Genomic DNA, 15330 nt, shown 5'->3' on the forward strand with positions numbered 1-15330 from the left:
AAAGGAGTAAATCCCATAGCCATGTTAACTGGTATTGAGTTTATGGTGTATAACATTGGTTGGGTCCCAGCCCTGTTCCACCAAGCAAGATATTTCTAATATGTATTTTACTTTCAAGCTGGCCATAGCACTGTTACTTTCCTCTCTATAAGCACATATTCAGACTTGTCTTCATCTTTATAGAAAAATAAAGGTAATCTCTCATCTTCCCACGCAACTATTTTTTCTCCTTCCTTGCTATCTTAGAGGAAATGGTGCCTCATACCTATATTCTTAATTCCATCCCCTCCTTCTTCAAGGAAACTTTTCCCCCTATATTTTCTTTTTCCCACCTCTCTTACATTTTTAACCTTTTCCTTTCACTGGCTTCATCCCTCAGAAATATGCTCAGCACTTTTTTTTTTTTTTTGGGGGGGCAGGGGGAGCTACACTGGATCTTTGTTGCTGTGAGGATTTTCTCTAGTTGCAGTGAGAGGGGACTACTCTCTAGTTGCAGTGCACAGGCTTCTCATTGTGGTGACTTCTCTTGTGCAGAACAGGCTCTAGGGCACACACACAGGCTTCAGTAGTTGTGAAACACAGGCTTTAATGCCCCACAGCATGTGGAATCTTCCCAGACCAGGGATTGAACCCATGTCCTCTGCATTGACAGGTGGATTCTTAACCACTCGGCCACCAGGGAAGTAAACTTAATACTTTCTTATTCCTAAGAAAAGAATTTTTCTTATCTTCTTATATTTACTGTTCTCTTTCCTCTTGCTTAGAGCTTTCTTGAAAGTAATTGACCTTCCTTATCTACACTTCCTCACATCCCTTCACTTTTCAGTTCACTATAATCCAGTTTCCTTCCATACCATTAGTACTCTTCTTGCTGAGGTCTCTGCTGCTACGGAGAAGGCAATGACACCCCACTCCAGTACTCTTGCCTGGAAAATCCCATGGATGGAGGAGCCTGGTAGGCTGCAGTCCATGAGGTCGCTAAGAGTCAGACATGACTGAGCGACTTCACTTTCACTTTTTACTTTCTTGCTGAGGTCTCAAATGACCCCTAACTTGTCGATTTCAAGATCACTCTTTAACCTTTGTTCTGTTTTCACCACTCTGCTACATTTGACATTGTTATCCCCATTCTCTTTGAACCATTTTTGTAGTTCTGGCCTTAATCCAACTACTATTTCCCATTTCTTTTTCTACCTTTCAGGCTTTTTCACAAGCTGACTCCTTTAATAGCTCTCTCCTTCCTCTACTTTCCCCTTAAAAGTTACTGCTTTTTAAGGTCTTTCCTTTTCTCACTGTGGTCTCTGCATGGACAGCACCAGTCATGCAGTTTCACTTACGATCTCTACTCATATTGTGGTCACATCTATACTCTGGCTCAGTTTCCTCGTTCTCCTAAACTCCAGACCCACATATACAGCTGTCCACTGAATGCCCCATTGAATATCCCCCAACTACCTCAGACTCTCCATGGCCTCAAATTAAATCTTACTTACTCTGAACACTAACTAAAACTTGTTTCTTCCTCTGTGTTTATTGTTCAGGCTAATGGTATTGTCATCCACTTAGTCATGTTACATAATGCATGTTACTAAATGAAACATTTAAGAGTCATTTTTGACTTTTCCCTCTCCTTTATCCCACATCTCTTCTCACACTATGTCCTATTAGATTTTTATTCTTAACATCTCTCTTCTCCTTTTCAGCCCCACTGCTACCACCTTTATTCAGGTGCTTATTACCTTTCACAATTTTGGTGGCTCTTTGACTGATCTTTCTAAATCCAAATTTATGCCCTCTTATTCTCCTTATTGTCACCATAGTGAGTACATCTGATCATGGTACTTCTCTGCTTTTAAAACTCCAGTGACTCCCTATTGCTACCAGATAAAGTGCACACTTGTCAATCTGAACCTTGCCCTCCTGGCCAGACTTGTCTCTCCTCACTCCCTCACTTCTAGTGTAGCCTCAACCACCAAGCTAGTTAATAATTCCTCACCTATGCCATGCCTCCTTGCCTTTGTAAATATTGTCAGATTATGCCCCTTGCCTGGAATATCCATTCCTCCTGGTCTATTGACAAATGTCTATTCATCTGACAAGGCCGACTTTAGTTGTCTCCTCTTCTTTAGTTATTATATGCCTTTGTTGTATCTGATGTTACCTTTCATTGTTTTAGTTATCATTGGTTTATAGTCATTCATTTAAATGTTTGTCTTTTTTGTATCCCCAGTGCACACTATAATGCATCTTGTATAGTCACTCAGTAGTTATTGGCTAGGTGAGTAGATGAATGAATGTGTGAATAAATGCCCTTCTTCCTCACCTGAGAAAATCCTACATTTTCTTCAAGGCTCAAGCTTCCCTGGCTCCTACAAAAGGCTACATTACCCTATAGCATCAGTTTTTCCACTGCATTGTATTTATTTACCTTTGGTAATCCTGAATAGTTTGCTCATTGAAGGCAGAAACTGAGTCTCATCTTTGTATCTCTAATCCTTAGCATATACATGACATAGAGGGATACATAATTAAGTGCTAGAATGATTAAGTGAATGCTCAATAGCTCCCATTGCCAAAATTGCCCAGGTTGAGGAACTGCCCATATTTGTACATCATTTTGATTGTATAGAAACTTACCTAAGACAGGTAAACCTCTCCACGTTAAGTTAAAAGTATTTATATTAGTAAGACTAAATGGCTGAAGATTCCGAAGCAAATTACTATCAGGTCTGGGACTGAGATGCAGAACTGTCTTGTTCTTGAGCATGAATTCTTCCTCTTGCCCACTCCTCGCTATAATAATTGATCCATGTCTTCTTCAGAAGTTTTATAAATGTAGATCTTCTTTTGTTTTTATTTTTACCCATATAATGTGCTGGTTTTGGTTTTCTTTTCCTATTAGGTAAGCTCACCTTCTGTTACATTTCTTTATTTTCTTTTTCATTCCCCATGTGTGCATGCTCAGTTGTGTCTTACTCTTTGCAACCCTATGGACTATATAGCCTATTAGGCTCCTCTGATTCTCCAGGCAATCCTATGGACAGAGAATAGTGGAGTGGGTTGCCATTTCCTTTTCCAGGGTCATTCCTCATATAGGATACCAATATTATGAGAAGAAATTAATGTAGCCCAGTTAAGACCAAGTTCTCTGCTGTATTGATGGTAACCATATATAATTAACCCAGCATGCTATGTAAAAGTTGTTTATGGTACTTTTTGCCTCTTGTCTTTACAGGCAGTGAAGATAGAAAAGACCAATGTCTTAGTCCATTGTTCTGATGGGTGGGACCGCACAGCACAAGTTTGCTCTGTGGCCAGCATCCTCCTAGATCCATTTTATAGGACATTCAAAGGACTCATGGTAAGAGAGCAGTGATTGGATTTTACCTTGCACAAGTGGGCGATTATGAATAGATCAAATATAACTCTCAACCAACTTGTTTTCTATAAGAAAGAGGTCTACAAAAACAGCTCTCGTTTTCAGTTTAGCTTCTTTCACTAAAGTAGGCATTTACAGTCTACATACTTTCCATTGCACACTCAACATAGTTTCTTACCCATCAGAAGATAAGTTGGATATAATAGGCTGGTTGGTGTAAGGTAAAGGAAAGACTCAAAAAGTTAACAAAGTTTAATGGATGATTGTTAAATAAGCAAACTGATGGGCTCATCATATTCAGTGTCAGCTGTCTTGATGTCAGACTGATGTTTGTTTTCTGGTGCTGACTCCAACACTTCTTACTTTGTCTTTCTATGAAACAGAACTTACAGTAGGAGTTTATCCTCATTTTTCTTTTGGAAATGCTTTATTTTTTTTTAATGGTTGAAATGCATTTATACCAAGATTTGTTCTTGGTACAAACTCAAATACTGCCTTTGGATTCCTGTTTCTTCATGGGTTGAATTTACTATGTTTATCAAGATTTCGTTATGACTTATATAGCCTGCCACACATTATGTAAAAGCCAAAAAAAATGTGACACTGAGTACAAATCCAGAATGATTTCTCCTGAGAGCTTTGAAATTTGAAGATAGCCTTTATAGGTCTTTAAAGGAAATCTAAATTACTTATTTATCATGTAGGAAATTAAATTTATGATCATTCAACACAAATTTGTACAAAGTCCACTTTAGCAAAGTGTTTTGATACTTTATCGGTATTATTAATTAATTTTATGATTTTTCTAATGCAAAGTTTTCTTTTTCTATAAAATAAAGATCCTGATAGAGAAGGAATGGATATCCATGGGCCACAAGTTCTCCCAAAGGTAAAAATATCCTCATTTTAAAGGTGGAGGCTAAGGAGAATTCAGTAGGGTGAGATTTATCAAAACCCTGATATATTCTTGTATAAGAAGGAAGAATAAGTTGAACATGGCATAAATCTCTTTTCATCAAAAAACACATATTCCATACATAATGCTAAGGAATTAGGGACACAGGAGTAACTAGGCAATCATATATGCCTTCAAAGTGAAACACATGATTATATCAAATCATTTAATATTTCAAGGAAGACTAGACATCACAGGCCACAGAGGAAAAAGAGCTTAACTGTGTTTGAAGAACACAAGATAGGCTTCCAGGAATAGGCAATATTTAAGGATGAATTTTAGGGACTGAATAGGAGTTTGCTAGAGAGAACAGTGGGCATTCAGGTAGAGGGAGTAATATCTAATGCAATGCAACTTTTAATCTTTTATAAGAAAAAAAAAAAGGCATTTGCACATTTCTGTTCTTTGGTAAGAGGTGGCTGCAAGGACTTATATTTATTTAGTGATCTAGTGCTGTTATAAGCCAAACAGCCTCACTGAGACTTTGTGTGTTAAGAGAATAACAAATATTTATCAAATACCTAACAATATGCTGTAAACTATGTGAGACACTGAGCTGATAACAAAGGCACATAAAATATGAGTTTTACCCTCAAGGAGGTTGCTATTCAAGTCTTATTATCCCACATTGGTGTGTATACATTAAATTTCTTTTGATTACTACTCTCTAGCTATTTGGGTCCATCCATTTGTTCTTCTTTTGTCAACAAACTTTGGTCCAGGCAATATGCCAGGTTTTGAGGGTACTGTATTAGACCAGATGTGTTTGCTGTCCCTTCTTCTATAGAAAATAAAATCAGTGATGACAGTATAGTATGATACGGGCTTCCCAGGTAGTGCTAGTGGTAAAGGACCTGCTGGACAATGCAGGAGATGTAAAAGATAGGGTTTAGGTCCTGGGTTGGAAAGATCTCCTGGAGGAGGGGATTGCAACCACTCCAATATTCTTGCCTGGAGAATCCCATGGACAGAGGAGCCTAGTGAGCTACAGTTCATATGGTCACAAAGAGTCAGACATGACTGAAGTGACTTAACACACACACATAGTATAACTGCTACAAGGGAACCTTACCCATGCTGGGCAAAGGAAAATTCCTAGAACTGGTGGTATTTTAGAACATTAAGAAGATGAGGTTGATCTATTTTTAGGTTTTGAGAAATCTCCATACTATTTTTCACTCTGGCTGCACCATTTTATATTCCCACAAGCAAGTAGGATGGTTCCCTTTTCTCTATATCCTTGGCCAGTATTTGTTGTGTTTCTTTTTGAGTTTCTTTGTGGGTATATATCTGAGAAAAAACGAAAACATTAATTTAGAAACATACAGTGCACCCCCATGTTCATAGCAGCATTATTTACAGCTGCCAAGGTGTGGAAGCAACATAAGTGTCCATCAATAGATGGGATAAAAAGGACGTTGTATATATAAATAGATACAGAGTGGAATACTACTCAGCTATAAAAAGGAGTGAAACTTTGTCATTTGCAGCATCATGGATGGACTTTGGAGGGCATTATGCTAAGTGAAATGAGTCATACAGAGAAATACAAGTACTGTATGATATCACTTGCATGTGGAATCTAAAAAATACAACAAACTAGTGAATATAACAAAAAACTAGCAGACTCACAGATGTAGAGAACAAAGTAGTGGTTAGGAAGAAACTAGGGAAGAGGGGTAAAGAGAGGAGTAGGTAGGAAAGGTAAAGGAAAGACTCAAAAAGTTAACAAAGTTTAATGGATGATTGTTAAATAAGCAAACTGATGGGCTCATCATCTTCAGTGTCAGCTGTCTTGATGTCAGACTGATGTTTGTTTTCTGGTGCTGACTCCAACACTTCTTACTTTGTCTTTCTATGAAACAGAACTTACAGTAGGAGTTTATCCTCATTTTTCTTTTGGAAATGCTTTATTTTTTTTTAATGGTTGAAATGCATTTATACCAAGATTTGTTCTTGGTACAAACTCAAATACTGCCTTTGGATTCCTGTTTCTTCATAGGTTGAATTTACTATGTTTATCAAGATTTCATTATGACTCATATAGCCTGCCACACATTATGTAAAAGCCAAAAAACAAAACAAAACAAAAAATGTGACACTGAGTACAAATCCAGAATGATTTCTCCTGAGAGCTTTGAAATTTGAAGATAGCCTTTATAGGCCTTTAAAGGAAATCCAAATTACTTATTTATCATTTGGGAAATTAACTTTACGATCATTCAACACAAATTTGTACAAAGTCCACTACAACAAAGTGTTTCGTAGGTAGGAAATTTTTTAAGAGGGTTATGAAATTATATGAAATCATTTGTCTGAAACTTGTGAAAATTATAAAGCACTATAGATTTAAAGAATCTTTCATGCAAAAAGTTTTAAAAAAGAAGATTTGTATAAATCAAAACTATAATAAGATATCACCTCACACTGGTCAGAATGGTCATCATCAAAAAAATCTACAAACAATAAATGCTGGAGAGGATATGGAGAAAAGGGAACCCTCTTGCAAAGTTGGTAGGAAAGTAATTAGATACAATCACTATAGAAGACAGTATGGAGATTCCTTTAAAAAATAGGAATAAAACTACCATATGACCCAGCAATCACACTGCCAAGCATATACCCTGAGGAAACCAAAACTGAAAAAGTCATATGTACCCCAATATTCATTGCAGCACTATTTACAATAGGTAGGATATGGAACAACCTAGATGTCCATTGACAGATGAATGGATAAAGAAGCTGTGGTGTGTATATACAATAGAATATTACTCAGCCATAAAAAAAAAAACCACACATTTGAGTCAGTTCTAATGAGGTGGATGAACCTAGAGCCTATTATACAGAGTTAAGTAAGTCAGAAAGAGAAAAATGAATGTCGTATATTATCACATATATATGAAATCTAGAAAGATGGTACTGATGAACCTATTTGCAGGGAAGGAAAAGAAATGCAGATGTAGAGAACAAACTTATGGACATTGGATGGGAGGGGGAAGGAGAGGGTGGGATGAAAGTAGAGAGTAACATGGAAACGTATATACTACCATATGTAAAAAAGATCAGTTCAGTTGCTCAGTCGTGTCCGATTCTTTGTGACCCCATGGATAGCCAATAGGAATTTAAAATAGATAGCCAATGGGAATTAGCTATATGACTCAGAGAACTCAAATTGGGGCTCTGTAACAACATAGAGTGGTGAGATGGGTGGGAGGTAGGAGGTGGGAGGGAGGTTCAAGAAGGAGGGGGCATATGTATACCCATGGCTGATCAAATTGATATATGACAGAAGCCCAATACAATACTGTAAAGCAGTTGTTATTCAATTAAAAATAAGTAAATTTTAAAGAAGATTAAAGATTTGAAAGAAATAGTGGGTGTTTTGTAGAATGACTCCTTAGGAGAAAAGAGGGATAAAGACTTCCATCCAAATGAAAACATTTAGCTTGAGGTATAACCAAGAACCACCCTTACAGCAGAGAGCAAGGAGGAACTAAAGAGGCTCTTGATGAAAATGAAAGAGGACAATGAAAAAACTGTCTTAAAACTCAACATGTGAAAAACTAAGACCATGGCATCTGGTCCCATCACTTCATGGCAAATAGATGTGGAAACAGTGGAAAGAATGGAAACAGTGAGAGACCTTATTTTCTTGGGCTCCAAAATCACTGCAGATGGTGACTGAAGCCAGGAAATTAAAAGACGCTTGCTCCTTTAAGAAGAAAATTAAATCCTTGCTCCATAGAAGAAAATCTATGACCAACCTAAACAGCATATTAAAAAGCAGAAACATTACTTTGCTGACAAAGTTCCACATATAGTCAAAGCTGTGGTTTTTCCAGTAATCATGTATGGATGTGAGAGTTGGACTATAAACAAAGCTGAGCACCGAAGAACTGATGCTTTTTTTTTTTTTTTATTTTATTTTATTTTTAAACTTTACAATATTGTATTAGTTTTGCCAAATATCGAAATGAATCCGCCACAGGTATACCTGTGTTCCCCATCCTGAACCCTCCTCCCTCCTCCCTCCCCATACCCTCCCTCTGGGTCGTCCCAGTGCACCAGCCCCACGCATCCAGTATTGTGCATCGAACCTGGACTGGTGACTCGTTTCATACATGATATTATACATGTTTCAATGCCATTCTCCCAAATCTCCCCACCCTCTCTCTCTCCCACAGAGTCCATAAGACTGTTCTATACATCAGTGTCTCTTTTGCTGTCTCATACACAGGGTTATTGTTACCATCTTTCTAAATTCCATATATATGCGATAGTATACTGTACTGGTGTTTTTCTTTCTGGCTTACTTCACTCTGTATAATAGGTTGCAGTTTCATCCATCTCATTAGAACTGATTCAAATGTAGTCTTTTTAATGGCTGAGTAATACTCCATTCTGTGTATGTACCACAGCTTTCTTATCCATTCATCTGCTGATGGGCATCTAGGTTGCTTCCATGTCCTGGCTATTATAAACAGTGCTGCGATGAGCATTGGGGTACACGTGTCTCTTTCCCTTCTGGTTTCCTCAGTGTGTATGCCCAGCAGTGGGATTGCTGGATCATAAGGCAGTTCTATTTCCAGTTTTTTAAGGAATCTCCACACTGTTCTCCATAGTGGCTGTACTAGTTTGCATTCCCACCAACAGTGTAAGAGGATTCCCTTTTCTCCACACCCTCTCCAGCATTTATTGCTTGTAGACTTTTGGATCGCAGTCATTCTGACTGGCGTGAAATGATGCTTTTAAACTGTGGTGTTGGAGAAGACTCTTGAGAGTCCCTTGGACTGCAAGGAGATCCAACCAGTCCATCCTAAAGGAAATCAGTCCTGAATATTCATTGGAAGGACTGATGCTGAAGCTGAAACTCCAATACTTTGGCCACCTGATGTGAACTGACTAATTGGAAAAGACCCTGATGCTGGGAAAGATTGAAGGCAGGAGGAGAAGGGGATGACAGAGGCTGAGATGGTTGGTTGGCATCACCCACTCGATGGACATGAGTTTGAGCAAGGTCTGGCAGTTGGTGATGGACAGGAAAGCATGGCGTATTGTAGTCCATGGGGTCACAAAGAGTTGGACATGACGGAGTAACTGAACTGAACTGATAACTAAGAACACCTCTTCAGTGGAGACTACATGGAAGGACAGGTGGAGAAGGAACTAGGTTTGTAAATGTCCAAGGCAGAAGTTAGATATTTTTACTTGATGGCCTTGATCGTTTTCATTAATACTGTAGACGTCAATGTTAAATGTGTCAGGGTTACAGAAGATAGCTTAAAATTTGCAAGAGCTGTTAAGGGTTAATGGGAAAACTGTGTTAAGGATATACATAAAGGTTGCTGCTGCTGCTGTTTAGTTGCTTCAATCGTGTCCAACTCTGTGCGACCCTATGGACTGCAGCCTGCCAGGCTCCTCTGTCTATGGGGATTCTCCAGGCAAGAATATTGGAGTGGATTACCATGTCCTCCTCCAGGGGATCTTCCCAATCCAGAGATTGTACCCAGGTCTCCCACATTGCAGGCCAAGTCTTTACTGTTTGAGCCACCAGGGAAGCCAAAGGATACTGGAGTAGGTAGCCTATCCCTTCTCCAAGGGATCTTCCCGACCCAGGAATTGAACCCGGGTCTTCTGCATTGCAGGTGTATTCGTTACCAGCTAAGCTATCAGGGAAGCCCATTAATGAAGGTTACTTGGGAGCAATTAAATTCCAGCTGAGTATGGAGACTTAAGTTGTCAATTTGCCTGGTTTTAAATTTTTCTCAAGCAGCATTCATCAGTCAGGATGTGGAAGTAGAGAACATAGCTTAGTTTGTTCCTCAGTGGTTGGATTTTGAAGGAAAATAATGACAAAAAAGACCAGAAAGTTGAAGAAAATGGGGAAAGAATAGTTGGTGGGGGAAGATCTAGAATATAGAATAGTAAGGAAGCTAGGAGGAATCTGGCAAGTAGAGAGGTCCAAAGATGAGGGCTCGATGAGGTAAGTTGAGCAGCTTTTGGAAATATAATATGTGGTGATCAGAACAGGATATTGATATTAAGGTTTCAAAGTGGAGGAAGCACCTTTAGCTAACATGAAGAAACATGGATGCCATGGATACACAAGCCTGATGTGAAGTAGATAGAGGTAAAGATCGGTGAAGTAGATTAGTTAGTTAAAGAGTCTAAGCCAGTGTAGGTCATCTGCATCTACTCCAAAGATAAGTACTTACAACTGGAGTCAGATTCTTCAGAAAATGTAGAGAAGTGACCCAAACATTGTAGAAGATAACACTGAGGAAAATGAATGAGCATGACCCATAATGGAAGTATTTTTAAGAGAGTAAAAGGAGTAGTTGAATGCAGTGGTAATGAGGAGAAAATTGATCCCACTTCAGCTTTCTTTTAGGATTATGATACATGAAGAGTGAATGACGAGCCTTCTCCATTTTATTTGGGGCCCAAGAAGTAGTGTCCTTGGTGAGGTAGATTTCAATTATATCAAAAGATAGAAAATTCAGTGTAGAAGTTAAGGATGCCATGTATGTTTACAGTGGATTAGGGCTTCTAGTGGATGGTAGAGTTGGGAAAGAGCATCATGGGAGAGAAAACATTAAACAGTTCTGGGATGAGATTTTTTTCATTCATTTAAGGAATGTATTAAATACTATTTTTACACCAGGCACTGTCCAGTAAACAACATAGATATGACCTTTGTTCACATTAAGCTAAATGTAACTGTTAAATTAATTGAAATTAAATATAATTGAAAATTCAGTTCCTTAGTCATACTAGCCACATTTAAAGTGCTTAATAGTGACTGCCATATTGGACAGCACAAATATGGAACATTTCAATCATTGTAGAAAGTTCTATTGTAGAGAATATAAAAGGAAATAGAATAGATAACCAAAAGGTTTACAGTCTGGATAATAGTGAAAGTTGCTGGTGGCTAAGAGGTCCACTGGGATTAATGAACTTTGAGATTCTAAGTTGTATTTTGGCATTAGGTATTTCCCTACCAATTCCAATACAGAAACTGAAGGTGACCTTGCTATAGCCTGTTCCAAACAGTGTAATCCCTGATGTTAATCATTGTCTTTCTTTACCTTTACTTGTATCTCTTAGGTGTGGCCACCTGGATGGGGACTCTAAAGAAGTATCCCCTATTTTCACACAGTTCCTAGACTGTATCTGGCAATTAATGGAACAATTTCCATGTGCCTTTGAATTTAATGAAAATTTCCTGCTGGAAATTCATGACCATGTTTTCTCCTGCCAGTTTGGGAACTTCCTTGGAAACTGCCAGAAGGATCGAGACGATCTGAGGTGAATTCAGTTTGTGAGAAAACACTGAATAGGGAGAGGATATCAGTATAAATTTACTAGTCACCCTGAATTTGGGACAGCAGTTCACAAAAGGGGAGGAGATGACAACTATAAAAATAATTTTTGAAGCATAAAACACTTGGTATTTGTATGGGTATTCCTCAAAACCTCAGATTCTTTATCTGTAAAATAGGGTTAATAATATATAATTTTCAGATCTATCATAAGGAACCAATAAAGCAATGGATGTGCAAGGATTTTATAAGGAATGAGTGTATGAGTAGTCATTAGCTACTATCCTTTATCATTTGTGTCTAAGATCACTAAATAGCAGGTCATAGGCCAAGTCTGGCTTAACAGGTATATTCTGTTTCATCTGTAGAGTATTTTTTAAACTGTTAATTAGTAGTCAGCATTTAAATATCATGATATTTCACATAAAAATCCAGTTGTTTTAGGATTTTTTTCCAAAATCAAAAAGCCACTGTGGCAAAATATTCTGCAATATGAGGAACTCTGGCAGTATTGGACCTGCATTTTCTAATGGCAATAATCAGTTGGAGCTGAATAATAGCCTGCTCCATTTGAATGAAGCAAGCTCACTGTTTGCCACAATTCTCACTATTCTCTGTTGTTTATTCTCAGCTCACTTCATATGTTACTTTCCCAGCTCCTATAGGCACTTGAATTGGTACCGGACTTAAACTCTAACATGCTCACAGTGTATAAAATGTAAATAATTTTTGAAGTTGACAATACAGAGTTTCTGGGAATAGCATTCTCCTTGTTTTAGAGTCAGAAGAAAAGAATAGAGAGGGGAAGTGACTATCTCACAATCTACTCTAGTTTCAGAGTTGTTAACTGAGTAGCAGTTAGCTCAAGGGATGGTTCGGGGAGGGAGGTGGAAGAGGGGTTCAGGATTGGGAACACGTGTACACCCGTGGTGGATTCATATTGATGTATGGCAAAACCAATACAATATTGTAAAGTAATTAGCCTCCAATTAAAATAAATAAATTTAAATTAAAAAAATAAAGTTCTCAGGCCCTGCTATGATATATCTTGGATAAGTCAGATGATATCTCTAATTCTGTTTTCTTGTTAACACTGAGAACAGTGGTGAATTTTGCTGCTTCAAAATCTGTAGTTACTTAGTACCTTCTGTGCACATTTCTATTTCATTTTGCAACTAGAACTTTCTTACCCTCTTCCCAAATGCTTATAAACACATTTGTTCTGTCTCTGACCTGCTTTTCTAGCACTAAAATCAGAGATCTTTTCCGTATACTTTTTCTCCACCCTCTTAAAATGAGGCTAATATATCGTCAACCCATTCCTCACACAAATCTGAATCTACATGTAAAAGATTAAAAATTTTAACATATGCTTTAATAGTGGTTATATAAAACAAGCAGACATATCATTCATCCATGAAAGAAAAGACATGGACTCTAGGATCAGAGAGACCTGGGTTCAGATTTTGGCTCTGTCACCTACTAGCTATGTGACTTTTTGCAAATTAATTTTTGTCTCATTTTCTCATTTCTCATTATTATTTTGGGACTAAAATATCTTACAAGGTTTTATTATGAAATTTAATAGGGTATTTTAAGTAGAGTCTGGGACAGTGTTTGACACATAGTAAATAGTTAATAAATACTACTTACGTTACCACTGCAAGATTTTTTTTTCTTTTTTCAACCAACAACAAATGAGAAAGATGCATATACAGTTCCTTTGGCCTCATTGAAATGGTCTGAGGATTCTAAAAGTTACAAGACTATAATTTTTACGTCATATACCCCATATCAGTTCTCTTTGTTGTCCTCCTAGAGCTTTCTTTGACACTGTATGAGCAAATGAACTTCCCATGTGTGGATACACAGCAGCTTTCATTGGGGACAATGAATTCCATGCTTTTTATGTGTTAACTAAGTCGCTCCCCAGGGACTCAGCTAAGGGATAAGAAGAATCAGTCTTGTAATATAAATATCAAAATCAGTGCTGCACACCTAGGATAACTCACAAATATTTGCCAATATAAATTGCTACATTGTCTTTCACTGTCTTGTACCTTCTGAGGGGAGGAGAAGCTGGCTCGAAATAAAATATAGAAAAGCCAGAAATTCACCTCTTGTCTGTTAATTTACCAGATTTTTAAAAGGAATTCTAGATTTTTTAAAACTGGAAAGGTTATTCATGGAATCCAAGATTTGGAAGACACCTTAAAGATCACATTATACAAATGAGAAAATAGGCCCAGAAAGGGCTAGGGACATCCCTAAGATTACGTCACTACTCTGTGGCAGAGACAGAGAGTCTCTGCATATATACTCAACACATGTTTCTCTTCAATGTGGAACACTTTCTAATCTCTTTAAAAATGGATAAGTTGAAGCCCAGATAATTTGTTACTCTATCATTCTTCATTACCATTTATTTTTATTTTCCTTGTATCATATCCTAGCCTTCTGTCTTAGGTTACTTGTTAATAGAATTTAGATGATTGTCAAGTTCAGCAAATCTATTGATGTTACCTGCTTGCTGCTTTTAATTTTTTGGCTTGTTTTTCTTTTCTTACAGAATATATGAGAAAACCCATTCAGTGTGGCCTTTCTTGGTTCAGAGGAAACCAGACTTCAGGAACCCTCTCTATAAAGGCTTCACTATGTATGGGGTACTAAATCCTAGTACTGTGCCCTACAACATTCAGTAAGTTCCTAAGCTGTTCATCCTTTCTTACAGCAAACCCCAAGGCCTCAGCTTCTTTGCCTCTCCTTGTATAGCTGACATCATCTCCATAACCCAAGCTATGGAGTAGGACATTCTTTCCCAGATTATCCATTCCTTGCTGCCTCTGAAAGCAAGACCACACTCCCATTGGTTTTCAGGGCTTTGTAGTTACTTGCTTAGGGAAATAAACAAGAAACAATAGTTTATTTATAGTAGTACAACCAGTCAAGGTGTAGGTTGTTTCATTCCTTTTAGTCTTTCCTTATGTATTTCTCTTCTTTCTTATCCTTTTCCCTGACAAAGAGAAGGAAAAACAGAGAAAGAGAATGTGCTGATATAGTTTGTTCTACTTTCCCCACAAAGTGTTAAGTACAGGGTGCCATGCTCACTGACCACAATTCAATGAGTACAAGACAGAACTGAATGCATTTATTAAGTCTAATGGTTTATTTTGTATATTCTGTAGGATTTTATATATGTAAGATCATATCATTTCTGAATAGATATTGTTTTAATTATTCCTTTCCAATTTGGATGCCTTTTATTTTCTTGCCTTATGTAGAACTTCCAGTGCTGAATAGAAGTAGTGAAAGCGAGCATCCTTATATTGTTCCTTATCTTAGGGGGAAATCTTTCAGTCTTTCTCCATTGAATATGTTATAATTTTATTTTACAAATGACCTTTATCATGTTTGGGAGAAGGCAGTGGCACCCCACTCCTGTACTCTTGCCTGGAAAATCCCATGGATGGAGGATCCTGGTGGGCTACAGTCCATGGGGTCGCTGAGGGTTGGACACGACTGAGCGACTTCACTTTCACTTTTCATTTTTATGCATTGGAGAAGGAAATGGCAACCCACTCCAGTGTTCTTGCCTGGAGAATCCCAGGGACGGGGGAGCCTGGTGGGCTGCCGTCTATGGGGTTGCACAGAGTCGGACACGACTGAAGCGA

At 37.9% G+C, this 15330-nt stretch overlaps 1 protein-coding gene across 4 annotated transcripts in view; it reads left to right on the forward strand.

Moving 5' to 3' along the window:
- Positions 1–15330, forward strand: part of MTMR8 (myotubularin related protein 8) — a 282801-nt gene that overhangs the window by 101873 nt on the left and 165598 nt on the right. For 3 of the 4 annotated variants that reach the window (XM_061410317.1, XM_061410319.1, XM_061410320.1), the window contains exons 9-12: positions 3236–3361; positions 4219–4268; positions 11445–11645; positions 14229–14357. In XM_061410317.1, coding sequence (XP_061266301.1) covers positions 3236–3361; positions 4219–4268; positions 11445–11645; positions 14229–14357 — 506 coding nt within the window. The remainder of the gene's footprint in view (positions 1–3235; positions 3362–4218; positions 4269–11444; positions 11646–14228; positions 14358–15330) is intronic. The other variant, XM_061410318.1, reaches the window with a different exon arrangement.

The sequence above is a fragment of the Bos javanicus genome, chromosome X, assembly GCF_032452875.1.
Source record: "Bos javanicus breed banteng chromosome X, ARS-OSU_banteng_1.0, whole genome shotgun sequence".
Classification (NCBI taxonomy): domain Eukaryota; kingdom Metazoa; phylum Chordata; class Mammalia; order Artiodactyla; family Bovidae; genus Bos; species Bos javanicus.